The sequence below is a fragment of the Doryrhamphus excisus genome, chromosome 19, assembly GCF_030265055.1.
Source record: "Doryrhamphus excisus isolate RoL2022-K1 chromosome 19, RoL_Dexc_1.0, whole genome shotgun sequence".
In the NCBI taxonomy this organism is placed as follows: domain Eukaryota; kingdom Metazoa; phylum Chordata; class Actinopteri; order Syngnathiformes; family Syngnathidae; genus Doryrhamphus; species Doryrhamphus excisus.
Genome location: NC_080484.1, coordinates 9,476,223 through 9,494,855, shown reverse-complemented (window position 1 = coordinate 9,494,855; position 18,633 = coordinate 9,476,223). Strand labels below are relative to the sequence as shown.

Below are 18,633 nucleotides of genomic sequence, written 5' to 3'. Positions count from 1 at the left end.
GGTTGTTTGTCTATATGTGCCCTGTGATTGGTTGGCGACCATTCCAGGGTGTACCCCGCCTCTAGCCCGAAGACAGCTGGGATAGGCTCCAGCACCCCCGCAACCATCGTGAGGATAAGCGGTAGAAAATAAATGAATAATGCTGAGTGCTCACCAAATCCTCATCGATTCAGCACATGGCAGACCTCTACAGGCCGTGATCAAACATGATGTTGAACCGAAGCTGTATAGCAAGGAGGCGAATGCTGGACCCAGTTAATTATAAGGCAAAAAATTGAACTGACAACAGTAATTGCACAAAAATAAAACGTTTAATTGTTAATGTCATAAATTATATTGCTGACCAAGAGCCTCAAACATGGTAATTGTGAGTCGATATGAGTTGATATTGTCACCTTGAAGTTCTTGTGTTTCAAGTACATGGGCCAGACGTGGCCATCAAAGAGGCCGGGGGGGTCTGGTACCGTGTAGTTCTGTGTGTAGTACCGTCACCTTGCCTGTTAGTTGGGTGATGGTAGGAGATGATGTGACTAGTACTGTTCATTTGTGTGAACAAAACATGGAAAAGACAAAGTCAAAGCCATCAGGTGCACAATTTAGAAAAAAAGAAGCACTGGTGTAGGCGGGGTGCACAGGCACAGGGTCGATACGGCGTTGATACGTCCAGGGCATCATTCAAGCCAAAACCGCCACTTAAATTCTGCGTTTCTATTTGTTAATAAGATGGGAGGATCCAGTCTCTGAGTGTTTTGAACTCCTGTTTCAATTCCAAAATCATATTAAGCAGAATATGAGTTGTGCCAGTAGTGGAGCTCTGTATGGATGTCGGTCAAATGCCCATACATGAGGTCATGTGACTTCTTTAGACCGCAAACATAGTTGAGATTGAATCTTACTGTGGATTGATAGTGAACTACACTTGAATTTAATAGCACACTTGAATATACAGCAAAAAAGTCAAACTGTTTGGATCTTCCAAACAAGTCTACAGAAAAACATTTTACTTTTAGCTCTGACGCAACTCTTGAGTTCTCGCTTTCAGGAGAACTGAAGCTGATGAAGAGCAGGATTAGCAGACGTCTGAAAGATCCTTTTGCACAGCGGTCCAGCAGAGGCTCGCAAGAGAGCGTATTGTGGCCGCTGAAAGGCCTGATGCGAGGACTGATGCAGAGACACAATACAGGCTTTGTGTCCGCGCTCCACATGTCCTTGGTGTGTGCCTTTAGTATAGACTGAGGCCTTTTGAGGGACCATACTGTGAGACGAGGGTGGGGGAGGGTTACCTGTGCTAAGTGTGTGTTGCAGAGCGAAAAGTGTTCCAAATATGCGCATATGTTTGGGTCTGATTGATTGTTGAGATTTCAAAACATGCAGTCGTTACACAAATGGGGACGTTAGTTGAAAACGGATTGGGAACACCATTAAAGACAGAATTGGCTATTGTTTGCCTTAGCCGTCATTGTCGCTTTTCAATACATTGTTAGTGTAGCCTATACTACACTCACTTTGGTGTCTTGCTCAAGGCCATCCTCTCCCAGTTTTGTTTTTTTGGTCCCCAGCTGTCCAGCCGACCCATCAGTCACCAAGTCATGTCCCCATTTGCCCCCCAACGAGATGTGCTAAAAGACAATATAAACTGTATTTATTGTTTTTAGTATAAATCACCATTTATCATCATTGAGTTTGCATAGAAACTGATCACTACTACATAATTTCCGCATCCACTTCTTCAGTATTTTAAATGATGAATATCAAATGATCACTTCCTAAACATCCAAATACTAGTTTAAGGCAGTTGCCGGCCATGTTTTATGTTTACATTTGACTGGAGCTACTATTGAGTTTTAAATTGGAGATTTCCCAGTCTTTTTGCATGTAGCATCATACAATTAAGGGCACTGAACGGTGTGCTCTACTAGCATGTTGCATGTATAATTGTTATTTTTGTCTATGCTGTGAAAGCACAGGTTTTAAACATGTGCAGAGACTGTTGAATGTAGACGGTTGGTTTGATGAGGACATGAAAGAGATGATAGTTGGTGAGCGTTGACATCAAAGAAGACATACGTTGACTCACACTTTCTCTGTCAGGACAATTTCCAGTTGTATTTGGGCCTCCGCCCTGAACTTTCCCACCTCCCCCAACCCACCCACACACACCACACAACCACAGTAGCATCCTTGCAGGGCTCATTAGCACCTGTGAAAAAGCTCTCCACCGGCAATTTCATTGCCCTTCCTCCTCAGTCCTCCACATTTCTGTCCTAGCCAGACACGTCAGTTGTTGAGCTCCAGAGGACACACTACAGGTAGAGGTCTGGGTTAGAATTAGGTTCCACCAAATGGAGTTAATCCTGCACCCAAGATCACCTACTTTGTCATGGATACGCTCTCTTGGTAAGTCGTGTTGATTGTGATTAGACATGGACTGATGTTTCATGAAGTGTTTCATGAAGTGTTTCATATTACATTTTCTTGGTTGGAAAAGACTACATTGCTCTTGCTTATTTGCTCACCTCTCTTGGTTCATTTTTAGAGCAATTATGTGCAATTTTGGAGCTAGTTTACAAGCTAGTCAGATTCCATGGGCGTGTGTGGCCTCTCATGCAATGTCTCAGTTAAGTGTCATGTTAATGGTGCAAAGACCAACACCTGGCTTACAAAGACCCCTGCCCCCCTTCCTCTCAACACAAACAAACCTCTGGAATAAGGAAATGTCCATAAAAGAAAGGTTCCTAGAGGATCTCACCGTGGTCTGTTTTGTCTCTGCAGCGGTGTCCAACCTAGATGAGGAGAGCAAGTGGACGGTTCACTACACAGCTCCATGGCACCAGCAGGAGAACGTCTTCTTACCAGGCTCCAGGCCACCTTGTGTGGAAGACCTCCACCGGCAGGCCAAAGTCAACCTGAAGAGCGCCCTACGAGGTAAGCAGTATTTTGGCATCAAGAGTATTTTGGAGTCATGGTGCATTTAAGTGCAACTATAGAGTGCTTTATTCTGTTTTACAGTGTTTATATAAATGATTAAAAAATACTGCTAATACTGTTCTTTTTCATTCAGTAAAACAACATTTTAATGGTGTATTAATAATTAATTATTGCAATGGCTAACTTCTTGGAAAATATACATTTTTTAGCTTTTTTTTCTTTAAAAAATTATTTAATTTCTATAAAAACTGTTTAGTCAAAAAGTACAGTCTTGTAATGTTTTATAAGTTTGTAAAATATTTTCTTCCAATATTATTTTTTCCCTCAAAATTACATCTGGACATCGTTGTTCTGGTAAAAAAAAAAATTCCACAATAGTAGACCTGACCGTGTTTTTTTTTTTTTGGTCATATTTCCCAATAATTTTTTGTTGTCATAATAATGATGATTTCATTTTTTTATGTATTTTCATTCACTATTTCTCTAACATGGAATTCCTGGCGGGGCGTTACTTGAATAATTTAACAATTTTTCTTGAGGGATACAGACCGTTTGATGTGTAGTTGATTTAATAATTGCGAATACTTGTGATTGACATGAAAGCAACCACATGAAATCCACAGTGTTAAAAAAAAGTCCAATTGGTGTTCCACACAGTGTTTTTGTTTAACAACACAGCAGTGTTAGATCCTTTTTAGTGTGTTGCGCACACACACGCACACACGCACGCACGCACGCACACGTACACAAAGCCTCCCAGACCTCTTTTCAAACAAACACGGTGCATTGACTCACAGCACTTGTGTTTCGATTATCGCTCCCTCGCTACATCATACTACATTATACTACATTATACTTATTCTTGGGCTAAGTTAAACTTTTTTAAACCTAAAATGTGTTCCACATTGGCCACTAGGTGTCATCGTCAGGGAGGTGAGGCATACAGTGTAACACACAGTCACTCAGGGACTCGTATTTCTTGTGTAATATTGATGTGTACACGAATACCACCTGGGATTTGGGATTAAATAAGACCCCTCCCCCCGCTGTCATCACCACCCAGCCCCGGGGGTCGTCACTGAAAGCTAACAGGTGTCAGATGAGAGAACCTGTGCTGTGTGGATGTGACAAAAGGTTGCTCCACTCCCAGGAAGTGGGAGGGTTGAAGACATACACAGGCACCCTTGTTGAGTGAAAGCAGAACAAATGTGTGTGCAAAATATACGTCAAGTATGCCCACTGGGGTGCATTGTGGTGTTCTCAAACCGTATTGTCCTATTTCTGACTTGTTCTGAATCAGGAAAAGGTTAAATGATTTTTGTAGGTCTATAATTCCTTGAAATTCACTAAAATGTTTGTTATTGCGCATGTTTTACTTACAAAATATTTGACAAAAATACTCATACCTATCAATTATTCTCACTTGGGCCCAGATCACTTGCACCAACATGTACAAGCAAGGCACATGGAAGCACACACGCTTTTTATTACTGCTCCCAAAGCAGAATAATCAATAATTCATCAACTGGTTGTCCTGCCCTCAACACAGTGGAATTTGTCACAGGGGTGTAGTTTCGCAATAGAAAACGTGCAGGAAGTTGCGCAACACTTACATGATTGCAGTCGATATCTTCCATGTATTGTGTAATAGTTCAATCACTGCCACTGTTGATACCCAAGGGTATAAGTTGTGATGTTGTTAACACGGTTTGCATGCATTGTCGCATGAAGGCGTATTCAAATAATAATGTTGCATTTCCGTGCCATTTCTGCTTAGCAACAGACAACACAGCTCTCACTGGGGACTCATTTATTTATCAACGGCAGTCATCTCATCGCCATTGTTAGCGCCATTATGACAGTAATGAGGTTTCCTTGCCTCATTGGAAGCATGATGTCTGTACGATGCATGTTTATTGTAAATGAGTCCAATTAGTCATGCAAGGTCTGCCTGCACGTGCATGCATGTACTGTGCTGTTTAATTGGGGAGAAGGGAGTCCTTGCCAATAAAGTCACTTACTTAAAACAGCAAAGCAGAACAAAGACAGACGACATGCAAAACACACTTTGGGAGATTGGGGGGAGTGGGACATCTGTGTGTGTGTGTGTGTGTGTGTGTGTAACCATCACACACAGCAGGTGGTGATGAGAGGAGGTGTGAGGAGTCCTTGGCAGCATCCCACAGGGACACACACACATAACATTGGTGTGTGGCATTTTAATGTGTTTGTAGTAAGACATGCACTCAATAGTAGTTTGAATGTAGTCAATCACCTTAGCCTGTGTAAAGAGACTTTATCATGCTAATGTGTTATAATAGCATGTTTTTCTTTTTAAACCATCAGAATGTGACAAGCTGAGGAAAGATGGTTTCCGCAGCTCCCAGTACTACTCGCAGGGACCCACCTTCTCCGACCCGCTACAGTCCAACAGCAGCCTGCAGGATGAGGAGGACGAGGATGATAAAAAGGTGCGCACACAGGCAAGCGTGCATGCAAATACAGTGCCATGTTTGTTGTTTGTTGTTGTCATTTATCACATGACTTTAGCCAAATTTGTTCAAATTTAACTCTTGAGTTGGTGAAAATCTGTTCCTAAAATGTGCATGGCTTATGCGCTGCAAGTCCATGTGCTGATTCAGCACTATGAGGATGCAATAAAACGGTGCTAACCTGCCCCCTAGTGGTTACAACTTTCAACACGGGAGTTCTTGCAGTCAGCGGTGCAACACTTTCAGACTAATTTACTGTTTGCTGGAAAAGTACAAAAACTAACACAAAAATGTAATTTTGTCTTCCTTCACCAATTCCAATTGCATTCCAATCAATCAAATGGCCATAAAAAATCATTTAATTGGCTTTTACATGGAGCTTGTGTGTTACCATGCATTTGGTCAATGGGTTGTTCTGGGAGACAGTTCGAGATGTAGTGGATCCATTCACGGTGCATTCTATGTTGCTCATCAACCAAAACAATCACACGTGACACGTGGGGCCCCGGAGAGGCTCATTACTACATGTTTTGTTCCATCCATTGCATTCTCTTACGTGCACTCTTGACCTTTTTCTAAAGTGTCCTCTGCGATCCCTCGTTAACACACCCTCCCCGACCCGATCCAATCCCCGTCCTCCGCCTTCCACCATCACAGTGAGGCTAACGTTACCTGACAGCAGCTTCCAACAGAGAATCCATGCTCCTGCTCTGCTATCATGCAAAATAACAAAAGTTTCTCTCCTCCTCTCACTCGGCATTGTTGCCTGCCCTCAATTATCCATCCATCCATGCACGGTGGCTATATAAGAGCACCTCTTGTCTTCTTTCTAGTCACAGTGCTTCTTCAATGATGGGGCTTATGCAGGAATGAATTAGCATTTGTGCAAACTGGACAGAAATCTGGTTTAATTTCCTAATGTGTGCTGCTGACCAACTATATTGGATGCTGCAACATAACAAAACCTTGGAGTCTGTTTCCAGGAGATCCAGTCTGCACTCTTTCCATGAGAGATGGTCTTCCTTTAACTGTTACTACTGTCTTGTCATCTCTCCACACACTTTTGTATGTGTAATAACAGAGACAAGTCTTCACAGTAGTTGAGTTTAACAGTCAAATCTGTTTTTTCCCCCCATCAGTCCATAGCCTCATCACCGGACGATGATCAGTCTCAGCTCTCCATGAGGTCCCAGACGCCGCTGGCAGAGAGCGAAAAGGGAGACAGTCCCGAGGTGGACGGACAGGGCGTGGTGTGGGCCAAACCGGCGCCCCTCCCGACCCCGGAGGAGAGAATGAGGCAGACGGCGCAATCTGTGCCCACTGACATAGTCGCCATCAACGTCACAGGTAAACAACCATTCCTGGAGGTCCATTTAGCACAGAAAAGGCAACTTGTATACCTGGGTGCATTTCCCCTCCTCCCCTTCCCTTCCAGTGGGCTTGTTGCACTTTAACCCCCCGACCTCCCTCCATGTGCGTGTGTGAGCTGGCGTGTGAAAAAGCGTCCTGACAGTCTCACCGAAAGGGTCAAGGCTTTCCACTGACCTCATGTCAGGCGGGCCCGCTTGTGTTGCGTGACAGATGAACACGCAGCAAAAATATGTCGGTGCAATTCCCTTGTTCGTGTCTTATATATATATATATCTCAAAGCTATACTTGTCCAACTCTTGAAAACGCTGATGTAACATCTCACTCTTGACATTTCTGCGCATAAGATAGGTGGGAATACCTGGTGCTATTAGGATATGTGATATATACAGTATACAGCAGATGACACTGTAATATTACATCACTGGCTATTTCTTCATTTTTCCGCATACTTTCTATTCCGGACTACTGTCTGCTGTGTGGGAAAGCTTGCTTGGACAAGTCCATCACATTTTGGATAAACTAGAATGACAAGTATTAAGTTTCATTACATTTCTTGATTATTGATTTTCTTCATTCGCCAAATTGACATTTTAATATTAAAATATAATCAATGAGTTTGATTTGATGTGGAACTGATTGTTGCAGACTCACTATTCATTCAGTCTTTCCTAGTTGGCAGATTATTGGGCTATAGGTAGTTTTATACATGCCTATATGCTTCCTCCATCTTGGAAATGAGACACTACCATGGGTTTTGGAATGTGTGTGTGTGTGTTTGCATGTGTTCTCATCTCACTCATATGTTTGTGGTTTCCTTTTCCTACATATTGGCTGCCGTTGCTGATATGTTATTTTTTTAACTTACTGTGACCAAACACAAAGTAGTGGTATATTGTAACATTACATTTGAGACCAAGATCAGATAGTTACCTCAGGAATAAGCTATGGTGTTTGCAGGTTGTGTCGACCCCTCCCCTGGGTTGAAACCACCATTTTGTAAACTTGACCATCCGACCTCACTAAGGTGTCCAAACTTTGCTGCATGTCTGCTTGAAGATAAACACACTCTCCTGCATGTTGTTTGAGCGCGTGCCCTCCACACTAACTGTGTGCTGTCTTGCCTGTGTGTCCGCCTGCCTTGCTCTCGCCCCCCTCCCCCCCTCCCCTCCCGCCACCTCCTGCCGACCAGGCGCAGTGTTTGACCGGCAGGCGAGCATCCGGCGCTCCCTCATTAACACTGACACCGTGTCCCGCCGGCCCAAGAAGGTCAAACGCAGAAAGACAATATCAGGGCTGCCTGACAACCTCAACCTGGAGCTAGGTATGCGTCACTGTGGGTGTGGGTGTGTGTGTGTGTGGGGATGCCGCCAACTGCTGCCCTCTGCTGTCCACAGAACTGTACATCCTTCCACTCTAACACTCCTTCCTAAAACAATACATGCTCGTGCTGTTGCTCAGTGGTTGTTCTTTTTCCCATTTTTTAAATCCAACTGTCCTCATTTATTTCCTAAAATACAGCCAGGAATCCTGATTCTATACGCTCTACTTTTTCCTCCTCCAAAATCTCACAGGACATATTTTTGTATTTATCTGTGGCGGTCCCAACTCCACGATGTAATAAGTGTCTAGGATTGCGGAACTACGCCGTGTCAATCTGAGAGCTGTTTGTAATAAGCTAGTTACTTATTGACATGATATTAGAAAGACCTACAACAAGAGTGACAGCGCACATTGTAAAAATAATATTACAAAATAATATATATATATAATATAATATAATATAAAAAAGGCAAAATGTAAAGAGAAAAGTTGACACTTTTATTAAATGAAAAAAATATATAAGAAAGTATTTAAAATAATACAAATAAAAACAACTTTTATGGTACATATGCAGAGCCTTATACTGTTATAGTAGGGGTGTCAAAAGTGCCTCCCAAGGACTATTTTCGACCCGCATCTCATTTTCTATTGTCCCTTGGCATATTCTAAAATGAAAATGAATCCATTGTTAATAATAACATTATTAGACATGACATCAGTTTGCTTTGTCCAAATAGCTTCACATATGTACATTGAATTAGTTTTAGTAAGTACAAACTGTATCAGAGTAGCCCACAGCATCCTTCAATGTTTCTGTATGCGACTCTCTGTGGAAAAAGTTTGCCTGTGTTGTTAGTGGGATACACTGCCTACCCAGTGGGATACACTGTTGTCGTCTACAGACATGCATTGGTGCTGGATTTTAGAACCAATACACTAATTAAGTATCCGACATCTCCGCCTGATCTCCTCACAAATAAAGGTTTTAGGCTCTTCTTCTCAAGTGACCTGTGCCATGCAGCACCACCGCATGCTTAATGATTATTTATGCTCTGCGTTCGCTGTAGCCCGGCCGCAGCGCTTAAGGAGAAAGTCATTTCTCTTTTGCGATAGCATCCCGGCGGAAGACAGGCACGGAGCTTTAAAGTCTTGTTAGCGGCCAGCGGCTGACGACAGCCTCTGAATGCCTTGACGCCTAATTGTCCTGGCGCTTCATCGCTCCCTCTCCTTTGCACCAGCCGCTGACTTGCCAAGCAGAACCGCAGTTTAATCTATCGCAGCAGCAGCTGCAGCGACAGTGTAGAGTTGATGCGTGTTTTAGGGAGGGTGAAAGAGGAGCAAGTCTATGTTTTGGAAGGCGAGTATCGCAGAGGAGACGATTCATTCTTTAAAATGTTTTATTTATTGTGTGGCTATTGCATATCCTGCATGACCACCTGAGTGTTGTGTATGGTATGCATGTGCATGTATCTGCATGTTGCAAGCTAATGACCCCAAGGGAGTATTTGTCCTTCCTGTAGACAAGGCTAAACTTATTAAGGAGTCTCTTCTCATATCCTTTCCTCTCTAATGAGCAAGACCAGAACTTATCACATCAGACAAGGTTGCAGAAAATCTAATTCATTAGCTTCCCTTGTGAAGCTAGTGTGGAAGTTGGAGGGAAGAGTCACAGGTAGTTGAACTACCAGGGAATTGTTATCAAGCTTATCATATTTTTTTTTGTTTTGACAGCAAAAGGACGTGGTGGAGAACTACGCCCCCATTCCATGTTCATCCCAGGACAGTACTCCACTTTGGGCCGGGTCGGGAGCGTCAACTCCACCCTCCGACGTTCCCAAACCCGAGATTCAAGCTGCCAGACAGAGGAAGCGAAAGTTGTACCACCGTCCATGAGGAGAATTCGGGCTCAGCGAGGACAGGGTATCGCTGCCCAGTTGGCTGGCATTTCTGCTTCCTCCTCAACAGGAAGTATATCCATCTCCAGCAGCGACAGCTCTGGGATCTTGATGCTGTCACATCAGCATAACGGAGACCCGTCCCGATTTCACAGTCTGCCCCGTCAGGGCGCTCGGGTGTCACTCAGCGCCGATCCTATCTATAGTAGCACTCCCATCAAGTCCGAAGAACAGAACACTCTCCAGAGGCAGATTGGAAAGCTTCAGGCTGACGATACAGTTGTGCATATGAGGAACGTCCCAAGGACGGGGACCCTACCCAGACCCAAGTCGCAGGAGGTGAGGCGGACGCGGTCCAGCGACTGGGGTGGCGGTCAGGCCTGTGTGGTTTCGCCGCATGCCGCCTATTCCACCTCATTCATCCCCAATGCCACCCTGCCCAGCTCATCCGAGGTCATCACCGTCAACACTGGACAGCATTCCCACTCGCCATCCTCGGCTTACCCGACAGCTCGACGTCTTGGTCTAGCCTCCTCCACTGATTCCCTGACCTCCAGTCCGGCCGGCTTCACCCACAGTGCCACCTGTCCAGCCCTGGCCACTTCCACTCCTGTTCACACGTCATTGGAAGGGAGTCGGGGTGCAGCGGCACCCGCCAAGGAGTCTGGGCTATCGGACAACAGCCTGCACAGTCACAGCACCTTGGCACCCACGCCGCCCTCGTGTCAGACAGACGAGCAGTGGATCTACGACGCCCCGGAAAATGTGGTAGCTCCCCACCACACTCTGACCTCTAGCTCCTCCACGCCCATCAACCAGCTGTACAACAGCCTGGAGGTGTCGTCCAGGACAACTACTGACTCCAGCTCACTCTATTCCCAGGACAATGACGGATATTACACCTCCATGCACCTGGATTCAGGCCTGCGCTCACGCAGCCACGGTAGCGGACACGCGGCGGGCGCTGGACGGGCCACCAGACACAGCATGTACGAGTGCCGCGAGATGTCCAATCAGGACGAGTACGGAAGCTTTTATAGCGATCGCTCCCTAGCCCGCAGCATCTCCCTTCGCAAGTCCAAGAAACCCCCGCTGCCTCCGGCTCGCACAGACTCCCTGAAGCGAAGACCTGGACCCAAAAAGCCTCTTGGTGGTGTGAGCGCCATTAGTGGTAACGGCGAGCCCAACAATGCCATGCTGAATGAGACTCTGATTGCCACATTGCAGCAGAGTCTCCAGATGGGGCTGAGACCTGGGAAAGGGAAAGGCGCGTCGCCGTCCTCGCCGTCACACAGCCCCAGCAGTGACTACGATGACCCTTGGGTGCTTCGTCCACGGAGTCAGAGTAGCATCAGCGCAGGGAGCTCCGCGACATCGCTAGCAACTAGTGCAAACGGAATGGGCGTGTCCAATGCCTACTCGCTGTGCCACGTGACCCCCGCTCACAGTGACACCAGCAGCTTGCGTTCCGACTACGCTGATTCTTGGGGCTACTACATGGAATACCCTCGTAACCACGGGGACCAGAGTGCGCAGACACCTGTAGCTCATACAGATAACATGGCAACCAGGCCTCCACCAGGAGAAGTGCGGAACGGAACTGAGATTGATGGGACCCACCAGGAACAAGACGCTCCAGGGCAGCAAGAAAGAGTGGAGGTGAAGCCCAAAACATCTCCAGAACGAGTGCACAGACTCACGTCCCCCTCCAGCGGCTACTCCAGCCAGTCCAACACCCCCACAGCTGGAACACCGGTGCCATCTGGCATCCGGTCCATGTCTCCCTCAGGCAGTCGACCCAAGCCCAAAGTTCCTGAGAGGAAATCATCTCTCATCTCCTCCATATCTATGTCCTCTTCCTCCACCTCTCTTTCCTCCAACACCTCAGACTCTCTCAAAAGCTGTGGGCATCCCGCGCCACCACCTGTGCCCGTGACCTCGTCGTCAGCTCCAAACACCCCCCTTAGCCCACCGCCGCCATTCCCTCCTCCTCTGCCACCAAACATGAATGTACGCTCCCCCGCTTCTCCTCCTCCCCCAGCATCCACACTGCTGCACACGCCACAGGCTCAAACCCAGACCCCGCCACTCGGTTGCGCCATTTCACCGGATTTCCCACCTCCTCCATCCCCTGAAACTCTAATTCACCCCAGTGTGTCGCTCAATGGGAGCCTTAGTCCTCCACCCCCGCCACCAGCCCCTATGTCTCTCACGGGACCCCCACCACCTCCTCCACTGCCTGCTGTTGTCTCCTTCTCTTCCACCCCTTCCGCTGTCAAGAAAGCGCCAAAAGCTACCGTTCCAAACAGTCCCACAAAGTCTCCCATGCCCCTCATCACGCCTTTCGCTCTACAGAGTGTTCAGCTACGATCAGTCCGGCGCCTGGAGGAGGCTGACATCGACCAGGAGCGGTCCAAAGCTCAGGAGGAAGGGATAGACAACCCGGACAAGTCTCATTCCCTGGTGCTGATGAACTCATGTGATCTTAGTCCCTCGCCTGTGTCCAACCTTATGGAGAAGTTGTCCTTAGACTGTAGCACCACGGGTGACACCCCCCATTGTCTGGGCGATGGAAAACCTGAAGATGGCTGTGTTCTTTTAAACGGAATAGAAGACGGCGAAGAACAGAAAGTATTGCCGAGTCTCTTTACCAAACAGAAGCCTCCGATCATCGCCAAGAAACCCAAATTCTCTTTTGTCCCGCCGCCAAGCCCTCAGCCGGTCCAAGCTGAAGACAAAGTCGTCCATGCATCCCAACCACAAGTTAAAGAAGAGGAGCTTGGGGAGGATGAAGAAAGTTTAGAGAGCTCCGAGCCACAAGAAGAGAGCAGCGACACGTCCACAGACATCCAGTCTGAGTCTCATATCTCTGCGGTCCAGAACGCCAGCCTGGACCAAGAACCCTGCCAGAACGGGGAGACCCCTGACGACAACGACGACGAGGATGAGACGAGTAGCTCAGCAGGGTCCATCAGCTCCAAGGAGGAGGATGCAGGTTTGTCATTTAACTTGATTGCTATTTATCTAAACGCTGATGCAGCATTAGTTTAAGCCCATTACTTTAATCCTGCAGTAGTGGTGTGCCCACTCTGTGTGGACAGCTGTGAAATTCATTCTCTCCGCCTATAGCAAAGGAAGCCAAAGTTAAAGCCACTAGCTTTTTAAGACGTGGGGTGGGGGGGGTGCTTATCAGCAGGAAAGCAGAGCCTACACACAAACTCCTCTCCTTTCATCCACTGGTATTGTAGTACTTCATGTAGTGGACGGAGTTGTTGCCCATCCACAGTCACCCTGCCTTCCACTGTCAATCAGTCCAGGGTGCTCCACCCCCACCCCCCCGCCTCGACCCGGAACTGGATAAGCAATATAGCAAGTGGATGGGTTTCATTCATCCCTGTTCCCAAATCAATTTTCCATGTCTACTATCTAATCCCTTCCCGCTCTTCCCTATCTTTCCCCCTTCCCTCTGAGGTAAAGAAACAGGGGGGGGCGGGGGTTAACATCCCAGGGGCTTTTCATGGTTGTAGCGATAGGGGGGAGGGGCTCCACGGCATCACATGGAGGGAGGCAGGGATGAAGGGGAGGATGAGAGAGTGTAAAGTGAGACCGCTCGCAGCCGGCGGCTCAGGCGCTCGGGAAAGACGCCAGCGAGTAGGTTGGAAAAGGAAAAGGAGGAGAAAAGCTGGAGAATGGAAGAGGACGGCCCATCAGAGGAAGGCAGACAGACGGCGGCGGCGGCAGAGACGCACACCGTGTAACCGGCATGTGTCTTCCTCGCAGGTGACGTGTTTGAATCCAACACGGCCGAGTCATCTCTCAACGGGACTCCGGAGGGGAGCATGGTGACCCCGACTCCCACACGGACTCGGACTACAGAGGACCTCTTTGCCGCCATTCACAGGTACCGTTCCCGACTCTCTATAAATGTTCTGAACTCCTATTTCCATGAAGGTTACTAATACTATTACAACTACACATGATCAATAGGGTAAAACTAACGTCCGCTATTAGTGTATTGGCGGAATAGCTCCATTTACCATAGCTTTACATTTGGCAATCAACAGCGCCTCTGCTGGTTGCGTTCAAGTACTGCACTCCATTTTGTTTAAGTTGCGATGACTCACTGATTATATTGCGTCTTACTTCCTATATACACTTTGTTGTGGTTCTCCTGGGCTCCACCATGCCATCATTCCTCCTCCTCCTCCTGCTCCTCCTCCTCCTCACAGTCGTAACTTACGCCAACACTGTCCCGTCGCCGCATGTCTAGCATCTCTCTTTAGACGACATCTCACCATTTAGAATACACAACGTGAGCGTCTTATTCTCAGACACGCAACAACAAAAAGACTTCATTCATTTTTTAAGCCAGTCGACACCCGGTGGGCTTCATCTGGGTTAGAGGCCACTGGAGAGGGGATGACAGACAGCAAGCCGCTCGTGCTTACTCTCTCTCTCTCTCTCTCTCGCTGACATATATTGCTGTTCAAAGTCGGGGAGGAGCGAGGGGTGGTGGGGGGGCGGGACACACACATAAATTTCTCATGCGGCGCGCCGCTTCGGTTTTCACGCTCACGTGCCGCCGCAGTTTTGGACCGAGCGCAGGAAATTCATTTCATGGGATCACATTGACTTTATGTTGAAACCGTGAACACATAAACACATCATGGGAGACAGGATGAGTGTTAGTATGTTTTGTTTGGATGTTCCGTGATCGATTCGGCGACCTGTTAAAGTGAAGACAAAGGGCTGATATTTTAAAAAATGGTAAATGATGTTGAGTGTTCATATTTTTTATTGTTGTATATAAAACACAAAGCAATGTTATTAGTATCCACTTTTTAACATTTTTGCTTTGTTTCTAGTAGGGATGTCCGATATGGCGAACACTGATATTGTCCAAACTCTCAATTTCGATACCGATATCAACCGATATGTGTAACATGAGTACCAAACATGAGAAAACGCTCTTGAGAGCTAACCGTTACTTTTGGAGTTGAACTAGCTAGATGAACATCCAATCACTCGCCACTTCATGGAGAACAGTACTGGATAAAAAAGATATTAAATGAGTGGCTTCGCTACACATCTTAAATAAATTCCAGTACAGTACCTACAGTGTGCTATAATGTAACATTTACAGAATTTACGACCTTAGCCAAACTCAACGCAAACAAACTTAACGTTGTACTTAACACCAATAGGAATACTCAATGCCAAATCGTTTTTTTTCATCTTAAAACTGCACCAAACATGATCTCTTCTATTGAGAAATTGCATCATCACCTATTTGCATCTTTGATAGTGAATAAGTCCAAAAATACATAAAATTAGCTTAAAGATTTTTTCTAAGTAATAATCAGAGCATCCGCCAATAAAAGCATAGTCACGGCGTCCCGACATTCCAGCAGTTTCGTGCCCCGCTAACCGCACGGCTCGTCTGCATTCAGGTGTGTGTGTGCTGGTGTGTGAGGAAGCGCTTATGTAACTCTGCGAGGTTGAATGTAGGGCACGAGCTCATATTGGAGTTGACTGTCTTTTTTTTTTTTTTCCCCTACCCCGCCCCCTCCCCAAACCGACTCATATGTACCTGGTTGACCTTCAGACTCTCTTTTGGAGATGTAATCTGAGGATTAGGGATTGCGTCTCACGCCGTCCTTCAGTTCTCCCCTTTTTTAAACGCGTTTTTCCGTGTATCATTTCCATCCCCGGCTGCACCTTTCTCCTGTAATTAGTCGGCCATGTTGACGTGGTTGCTTCAGGATTAGCGACGGGACCCTCTGACATTAATAAGGCTGATTCACTGCAAGCCCTAATCCCTTGTTTGCTGCTCGTCGTGGCTTTATGCTGGCAGGCTGAGTGCAACCGCTAAGAGGGCGGGGGGGATGAATGTTTTTTTGTGATTAAAAACGCTTCGGGCACGTTTGTAAACACTTTCATTCATTTCTCCATCAAATCTGATCAGACGCGCTCCATGATAAATGTATCCTCACCCTCACAGTCGCTGCATATTTCAGGCTAAGTCAGTGATGGCTGGGAGCGGGGCGGAGCGGGCATATGGCAACATTTGGGCCAAAGATTTTGGGGGGGGGGATGTGGGGCCAAAGTGATTGCGGCATAATCTTTTGTGAAAAGCCACCAGCACACAAACAACTAAAGCACTCGTTTAGAGCACAGGCCCAACAGCGGGGCCAGACCCTGGTAACCCACCACAAACCGGTTCCCTTCAGTCCTGTAGGTGGCAGTAATGGACAGTTAACACTAACACTTTGTCATCCACAGGTCCAAGCGCAAGGTTCTTGGTCGCAGGGAGTCTGAGGAGGACAAGTCCCGATCGGGGAGTCACTCTCAGTCCCCACCCTTGACGCCCACCAACGCGGCGTCCCCGGGTCCGGTGTCGCCGTCGCCGCGCCAGGCGGGCTCCATCCAGCGGCACCTTCGCAAGTCATCCACCAGCAGCGACACGTTCAAAGCGCTCCTCCTGAAGAAGGGCAGCCGCTCAGAGACCAGCTTCAGGATGTCCGCCGCCGAGATGCTGCGCTCCACGGACCCCCGTTGCCAGCGCCCGCGATCCGAGGGCGTGTCGGACCCTCCCGGGTCTGCCGCTTCCCCATCCTCGCCGCCCACTGTCTCCAGCCCCTGCGCTTCCCCCAGCCGCAGTAAGAGGGCGGCAGACGAGTGGAACCGCTATGATGCCCTGGCTCTGTCTTCGCCAACGTCCACCGCCTTCCCCGCGTGCGGCAGCAAGTACGGACGCTCGCGCACACCGCCCTCGGCCGCCAGCAGCAAGTATAACGCCCGCTGTCGGATCCTCAGCAGCCCCATGACGGTCATCTGCGAGCGAGATGGTGAGATGGCTGAGAGCGAGTACGGGGACACAGCGGAGAGCCTCAAAGACTCAAACGGCACTTTAGCAGACGATAGATAAAAGAAGCAGAACCTCAATCATACTTACCAGGAGGCGGAGCCAGCAGCAGGCCCCGCCCCCTTAGGCCTGCCCAGGCAAAGACATTCTGATGTGAGGTTTTGGGACTACACTTTTTTTCATCTTTCAAACCCAGTTTGTTTTTCATTGTCGTTTACTTCAATGCTGTCACAACACAGTGCTGCCACCTAGTGACGATAGCCTCAAATCATCCATCAGTTGACTTTATTGTAGATGTTGCACTGTGCATAGTTCTTCTTTCTTTGTGTGTTTGTTTTTAAAGAACGTTTTACTCAAAGCAAGCAACGTCTGTGTGGAAGAAGTTATCCTTTTCTTACCCGGTCATCTCCTCGTGGTCGTCGTGGTTACCAAAGAGCCAAACAAATGAACTGAAAAGCTGGATGTAAACACAACATGACAGTTTGTCCGACCCGCCAATACCGCTTCTAAATGACCTCTATGACCTTTAAAAGTTTATCCTACTACAGTTTTATATTTGTTGTGTATGTAAATAAATAGAAAAGGAATGTTTTAAGTGACATTTTGCCTGTTTTATGGATTATTTCATTGCTTCTTACATCACTTTAAATGTTTTCATAAAAGGCCTCAACCGGAAGGGCACAAAGGTAGCAAATAAAGATGCCAGCACTTGGAAATAAAACGCAGCAGAGCAACAAAAATAAGTTGATATTGTTCAATGAATCCTCCTCTATTATCTTTGTTGCCAGACGTACCATAATTATATTTATGGTATGGTACTTGATCAATTTGACTGAATGCCATGATGTAGGATAACTTGGCGAACACATAGGATAAATGGTGTACTGTGCCTCTTCACAGCCAGGTGAGGGCGCTGTTCTGCCAATTGCATTTTTCCCAACAGAAGTTTATTTAAGGTAAAACGCCTTCATAAGCTAAACAAAAAGGGGGTTCTGGCAATATTTTACTGTAAAAAAAACAGTGCTGAGCAACGTCAAATCGCGTATCTACGACTATTTTCTTCAGAATACTATTATTGAATGTAGATTATTTTTGCAATTCAGCAAGGTCTTCATTAGCATACTATGTCGTAGTCTCCTTTCGGCCCTGCAATCAAGCTAGCTTAATTGCGTCACAACAGAAAGGACGCCAAAATAACTCAATCCATTTCAAAGGATCGGCCTCGAAACATACACGTGGATGTTAAAATATACAAGAATAACACTTTCTTAGCAGAGGGCGCTAATGATCCCCAACAAAACACTGTTTCACTAAATACAGTACTCAATACTAGTACGGTTTATCGCGTAGTTTGTACATAAATAAAATACCAGTATAAATTTAAATATTTTAGAATGACAAGTAAAGACAGAAATACAAAAGTTTTAAAATAGGACTTCAGGGGACGATAATGGGAAAAACGATCTACCACACACGAGGGTGTGCAGTTGCACGTGCCAGGTCTACAATAACCCAGCAGAGGGCGCTGATTCTCCCTAAAATGTCCAGAAGAGGGCGCTAATTATCCCCAACTACTAACACCTTTCACTATAGACAGTACTTAAGACTAGTACAACAGGCTCCAGCATACGACACTATTGAGGATAAGCGGCATAGAAAACAGATGGATGGAAGTGGTTTGTACATAAAAAATTGGAAAAAATACTTGACAATGACAAGTAAAGACAAATACAAATGTTGCCAAGTGGAATCATTAACAGA

At 46.7% G+C, this 18,633-nt stretch overlaps 1 protein-coding gene across 9 annotated transcripts in view; it reads left to right on the top strand.

Moving 5' to 3' along the window:
• nhsl1b (NHS-like 1b) overlaps positions 1 to 17,471 on the top strand; it is a 71,398-nt gene extending 53,927 nt beyond the window's left edge. For 6 of the 9 annotated variants that reach the window (XM_058056112.1, XM_058056113.1, XM_058056108.1 and 3 more), the window contains 7 exons: positions 2,773 to 2,925; positions 5,275 to 5,411; positions 6,560 to 6,767; positions 7,982 to 8,113; positions 9,844 to 13,002; positions 13,788 to 13,908; positions 16,290 to 17,471. In XM_058056112.1, the coding sequence (XP_057912095.1) occupies positions 2,773 to 2,925; positions 5,275 to 5,411; positions 6,560 to 6,767; positions 7,982 to 8,113; positions 9,844 to 13,002; positions 13,788 to 13,908; positions 16,290 to 16,935 (4,556 nt within the window). In that variant the 3' untranslated portion in view covers positions 16,936 to 17,471. Of the gene's footprint in view, positions 1 to 60; positions 2,398 to 2,772; positions 2,926 to 5,274; positions 5,412 to 6,559; positions 6,768 to 7,981; positions 8,114 to 9,843; positions 13,003 to 13,787; positions 13,909 to 16,289 lie in introns of those variants that run through there. The other 3 variants (XM_058056109.1, XM_058056116.1, XM_058056115.1) reach the window with 2 other exon arrangements.
• Positions 17,472 to 18,633: the final 1,162 nt, after the last annotated feature.